Below are 6,000 nucleotides of genomic sequence, written 5' to 3'. Positions count from 1 at the left end.
TTATCATATATATATATATATATATATATACACACACACACACACACACACACACACATATATATATATATATATATATATACACACATATATATATACATATATATATATATAAAACATGGTTTGTTTAACAATCTATGTGCAATTTACTATTTACTTCAACTCTGGTTTAGAATCTAAGGTTTATGTATTATGGTAACACATTGGTGATTTTTAGGGGTATTGTGTGAATATATAATCTTAGTATACTTAAAAATATATATATCAGTGTTTGAGCTACAGGTATTTTGTTTTCTAACATTTAGTATGATGTTCTTTATTTTCCTTTAGTGATCCTGTAGTGGTGCCTGATTTGGATCGTCTTTTCCCTTGGGGGCCGGGTCTTCATTAGCTTCTTAGTACTTCAACATTTAGTCTCTGGGTGGTACCAATGTTGTTATATGGTTCCATGGGGTCAACCTGGTTGCAATATACATTATAATAATTACATTTTTTCTTCCAGTAAATGTTCTTGAAAATTGTCATTTCTGCTTACAGCAACTTATATAGACTTCATAATTGGAGTCATATATATTTTTATGGGGGGTTTTATATCAACACGACAATTGAGTCCATGACATATGTTTTTTTTGGAATTTGTAGGTGGTTATGATAATGAGTGGATATTTTGAATCATTTTTATTGGGCCAACTAGTATGGCCCTAACTTTACTATGATGATACGCAGCAGTGTGGTTATCTGATTAAGAGGATTATGCCTATATGACCACAGCGGCTAGCCATTGTATCATTAATATATGTGTATGAATATTATTTATTTTTGGTCTTTGTGGACACTTTATAAATAGGAGTTGACAATTTTGACCATTTCTAGATCCACATTTAAGTGTTTTATTTGTGTGGTTTGATATGCAGCATTGCGATTTTTCTGTGTTATTCAGGTTAGATCACAAGGGCTGATTATTGTATCTTTGTTTGCTATCATTGTCAGATTTTTTTATTTTTGGATCTGTCTATGGTTATATTTAATATCCACCATTATACATGATCTACCATACATTTTTGATTCTATTTAACTTCAGGTTCCAAGTTACAGGAATATAGGGTACCAATTTTCGTGTTGTTTGATATATACATCTTCTGTCCGACAGAGCGGTTTTGGATAGGAGATATATATATATATATATATATATATATATATATATATATATATACCAGGCTTTAATACTTTTTTAGTGTGCTTGGCGGAATACGTTCTTACCAGTAACGTATTCTACTTCCAGTACCAATGCTTTTGGCAGGTCAAGGGTACAGCAATGGGTGCCTCTTTCGCAACCATTTATGCGGACTTTTTTATGGCATATATTGAGGAGGTTGTGATTTATGACTAACCATAATATATACAAATATGAATTAGATATCTGGAGACAATATCTGGATGATTGTTGGTTGGTGTGGAAGTCGGATGAAATTTATCTTCAGGAATTTATTGGCCATCTCAATGGCAATGTGTGGGGAATTGAGTTTAAAGTAAATTGCCATAAATCAGGGATTGTTTTTCTTGATGTTGAGGTTAGCAGGAATCCTGATGACGCTCTTTCCACCCGGGTGTATAGGAAATTTTCTGAATGTAATTCACTCTTACATGCTACTAGCTTCCACCCCCGACATATCATCCAGAATATCCTCAAGTCACAATTCCTAAGAGCCAGAAGGATTTGCTCAAGCCAACAAACTTTTGAGACCACTAGAGATGATCTAATATGTAGGTTTCGTGAGAGAGGATACCCCCCAGGTACCGTTAGCACTGCTTGCCATTGGGCTTCAAATCAGAATAGGGTTGACTTGTTACGATACAAGGATAAACATAATGATTTATCTAATTCTCTGGTTCGTCTGGTGACCACTTATGGAAGTAACACACGTGGGTTCATGAGTATTATTAGCAGACACTGGAATATTTTGATGGCAAAGGAGAGATTACATTCTTTCTTGAGGGACAGATGCTCTTTGTCTTTCAGGAGAGGTCGGACCATTGGGTTCCCCGTTTAGCATTATAAGAGGGTGGGTCCCAACTCTATTGTTTCTACCCAATATACACTGAGAGGTGGCCCAGTGCTGGGTTGTATACCATGTGGCCACTGTTCTTATTGTAATAAAGTTCAACATACAAGGGAATTCAGCAGTTGTAATACATCTGAAATTTTCAATATCAATTTTTGGGCCAATTCTAGTACAGAGTGGGTCATTTACCTAGCCACTTGTACATGCTCCTCATTCTATGTGGGACAGACCTCCAGGCCTTTTCGCCTTAGGATTGGGGAGCATCTTAGTGACATCAGGAACAAGCGTCCCAATAATGCCCTGTTTAAACATGTTTGTAAATATAATTCTGCTTTTTTTATTTTACTGTTACTGACTATATTGTAGGTAAATGTAGAGATAAATCAGGTTGGCATGATTTCCTTAATTTCAAGGAACGCAAATAGATCATTAAATTAGGGGCTTTATTCCCACCTGGTCTTAATGACCAATTCTAATTTACCAATGAACTGCCTTTATGTCATTACATATAAATGTACGCATTTGAATGGATATTATGTGCTTTACTAATTTCACTGAAGAAGGCTATTGTAGCCGAAACCGGTCTGAGATAGGTAGTTGGGGATATTACCCTCTACCTGATTATTTGTTTTATTAAAGTTTTTTTCTGTACTCCACCATTTCTGCTGGCTATTCTTGTTCTTTGGGTTAAGAGCCCCCCACATACACTTGAAACAGTGCTTTTACTACTGTTTGCTTAAGTACATGGCAAAGTCAGTAGTTGTCTACTGACTTAAGTAGTGGATAGCAAGTATATTTCATGTAGTTTGTGCATAGTTGTTCAGTCCATTATTTAACCTCCCTAGCTTTTGGTTCAGTGGGCCATGGGGGCAAATAATTTTCGGTACTTGCGTAGTATCACAACCAGATTTTCGCGGTTGCGAAATGGCCATACTTTAATAGGAACGACTGCATGAAACACTGTAAGGTGTGATTCATACTCCATTTTGCATTAGCAAAACTATGAATTAGCTGCAGGAGCAGAAAAAAAATGCCAAAAATCCTTTTGGTGTTTTGTGTGCATTACAGACGCACACTTGAACTGTCAGGGATGCCACCCTACTGATGAATGCAATGTTTTGAGCGTGAGGAATGAATCCTTCACAGAAGAACAACACAGACACAGGAATTAACTGTTTGGTAAAGTAATAGTTTGTCACAAATGTGTCAACATTCTTGAAAACAAACACTGCAATAAGAAACTGCCATAACTAATGCTTATAAAAAGTGAGGGTGGATTATGCTGACAGTAGCTTGTGGGCTTCCTTTCTCAAGGAAGAAGTTGGTACTTCTGACTTGTACTGTTTTGCAATGGTGGCATGTTCGGAAAAATTAAATACTACTGAAGTGATTTGTGATTTCACTACTGCTGTGATAATCTTCATTGCGCATTACATGGTTTCGTCTTTCTATGTGGTTTGTAATTTTTCAGTAATTGCAAAATTATGTGTTTTACGAGTCACAGGACAAAAATTACACAGTTGTGATTACCAAATGAATGTATGACTGTCATTTGACAGCATTTGCTGGCACAAAGAATGAACATTCAATGGGCAGACTTACAGGAAGCGAGATGGTGTCAGTAAACATCATTAAGAAAGAACAACAGTATGTTTTGCACATTGTATTGATAGCAGTCTGGAAAATAAGCTGTACTGGTAAAGAAAACACACTATATTACATTTTAACAACATTAACGAACATTTGTCATGATCGGGAATCAACCACTATTACCGCGAAAATCTGGTTGCGATAATACGCAAGTACCCAATTTTCATATATTCTGCAAGCTAAAAAACCTGCAGTCTAAGACCAAGGAGGTAGCTGCAAACTATGAAAAGCCTTAATGACTCAGCATGAGGTTGTAGACTTTGTCAAGCAGTAGGAGCTGCTGTGCAATATCTTTCTGAATGATTCAGGAAGACTTTTCCTACAGAAAGACCCATACCTATGGCACTTAGGTGATCAGAAAACTGGACTACAGCTCAAATGACCTTGAAGCTAAACTAGCTGTAAGAAACTATGCAATGAACTTCAAGATCTAAGAATACCATGGCGTACTAGACTCTCTTAACCGCCTTTAATCACAGGACTCACTAAAGATATAATTTTACATATGAAAAGAACATTTTCATCCCCTGTAAAGTAATAAATTATAACCTTTCCCCTGCAAAAGTCACTACATTTTCAAATATGGCTTGGATAATGGAGATAGCCAACTTTTGGAATGATTTCCACAGCTAACTCAGTAAGACAATTTGTGTAAATAAACAAGACATTCACAACTATAATGAAAAGTTATGGTATGACCCCTTTTAATGATGATTCTCAGACATAACATACTGCGGCAGTCTGTACCAATCACTGGGCAAGAAGGTTACCTCTGTGAAAGAAAGGACTGAAGGAAACCTGTGTGGAGAACACTTCCTAAAACAGTTTTACTTGCCTATAAGGACATCAGCTGTACTTTATGACGATGCAAGAAATGAAAGACTACTTACTTTTTATGTAGAAAAAAAGTCTACATGGTGACAAAACACTATTAATATAAGATCCTGTGGCATGTACACAAACTTACTTCTACCTGAAGTAAAGCATTCCAATGAATAACCAAGCATGTATATGCCTTTCAGTCGTACAACAGTTTACCACTTTCACATAACAGTTTACCACTTACCTTTCCCTATTAGACATGGGTTTCATCTGTAGATGAGGGATAAGTCGGGTTGGTGTGTTCAGACTCTCTTGTGACTCCTCTGGCATGTATCCTCTCTACAAAAAAAGCATGCACGCACACACATTAAATTAGATTTTCACCTTCAGACTTTCAAAGGATGCAGCATATAAATTAAAGCTCAAAAGTAGTAACATTAAACGTAAACAAAAAGGAAAAAAACATTCCAAGTAAGATGATGATTAGCTGTATTTTTCTTAACTATTTTTTGGTGAGATAAGGCAAATGGATTAACTATCCATTTCAGGTGTGACCCAGGAACACTGTCTGGATACATTTATTTATTAATTACTTAACATTTGTTTGCCAGGATAGTCCAACTGGACAAAAAGTGTCCATTTTCAGTGGAGTCCTGGGGAGAAAAACTCCATAAGTTTACAGCGAAGAAAACTTTACAAAAAAAAAAAAAAAACATTACAGAGTAGTAGCATCAGACTGTAGACTTTACAGCAGTTAGTATACAATAAAAAGAAGTTATGTCTTACCATAACGTTCCATCTGCGTTGTTGATCTTTGTTCATTCATTACTGATGGGTTGTCTGTTCTGTCCATGGAATCGAGCCGGACAAATATTAAGCTCGAGTCAGCCAAAAACTCTCAAACCAAGGTCCTACCCAGAATGCTCTTCTCCCTGTTACCTCAGATCAAGTTTGCAAGTTGATAGATAAAAGTAGAGGCTATCTCTGGTCATAACAGACTTACAATAAAGGAGTATATGAGATCAACCTGGAACCTCCGGAGAGGGATGGTGGGTGGTAAGTAATGAAGGAACTAAGATCAACAACACAGACGGAACGTTATGGTAAGACATAAATTCTTTATCTGATGTTGTTAATCTTCATTCATTCCTTACTGATGGGACACAGTCCCCAGCTATCTGTATCCCTTGGGTGGCCCTTATGGAAGGACATTCCTTAGCACCATGGAGCCAAAGGAAGCTCTACCTCTGGAGGCCAAGTCCAATTTGTAATGAAGAATAAAGGTATGAGGTTTGGCCCAAGTTGCAGCTGAGCAAATATCATCGAGGGAAGCCTTAGCATGGAAAGCTGTTGAAGTTGCCATAGATCTTGTAGAATGTGCTTTCACTCTGAGAGGCGAAGCGACTGTTTTTGTTGTAGATAAAGGTAATGCAATTTCTCAACCATGAAGCCAATGTAACCTTTG

At 36.7% G+C, this 6,000-nt stretch overlaps 1 protein-coding gene across 2 annotated transcripts in view; it reads right to left on the bottom strand.

Annotated features, from left to right (window-relative positions):
• The window catches only part of ASH1L (ASH1 like histone lysine methyltransferase), a 3,741,676-nt gene that overhangs the window by 1,628,281 nt on the left and 2,107,395 nt on the right, over positions 1 to 6,000 (bottom strand). For both annotated transcript variants that reach the window (XM_044080164.1, XM_044080163.1), the window contains exon 15: positions 4,780 to 4,874. In XM_044080164.1, the coding sequence (XP_043936099.1) occupies positions 4,780 to 4,874 (95 nt within the window). The remainder of the gene's footprint in view (positions 1 to 4,779; positions 4,875 to 6,000) is intronic.

This window comes from Protopterus annectens, chromosome 8.part0, assembly GCF_019279795.1.
Source record: "Protopterus annectens isolate FY-2018-M chromosome 8.part0, PAN1.0, whole genome shotgun sequence".
Lineage (NCBI taxonomy): Eukaryota > Metazoa > Chordata > Ceratodontiformes > Protopteridae > Protopterus > Protopterus annectens.
The sequence above is the reverse complement of the archived record's forward strand: the minus strand, read 5'-3'. Positions and strand labels throughout refer to the sequence as shown.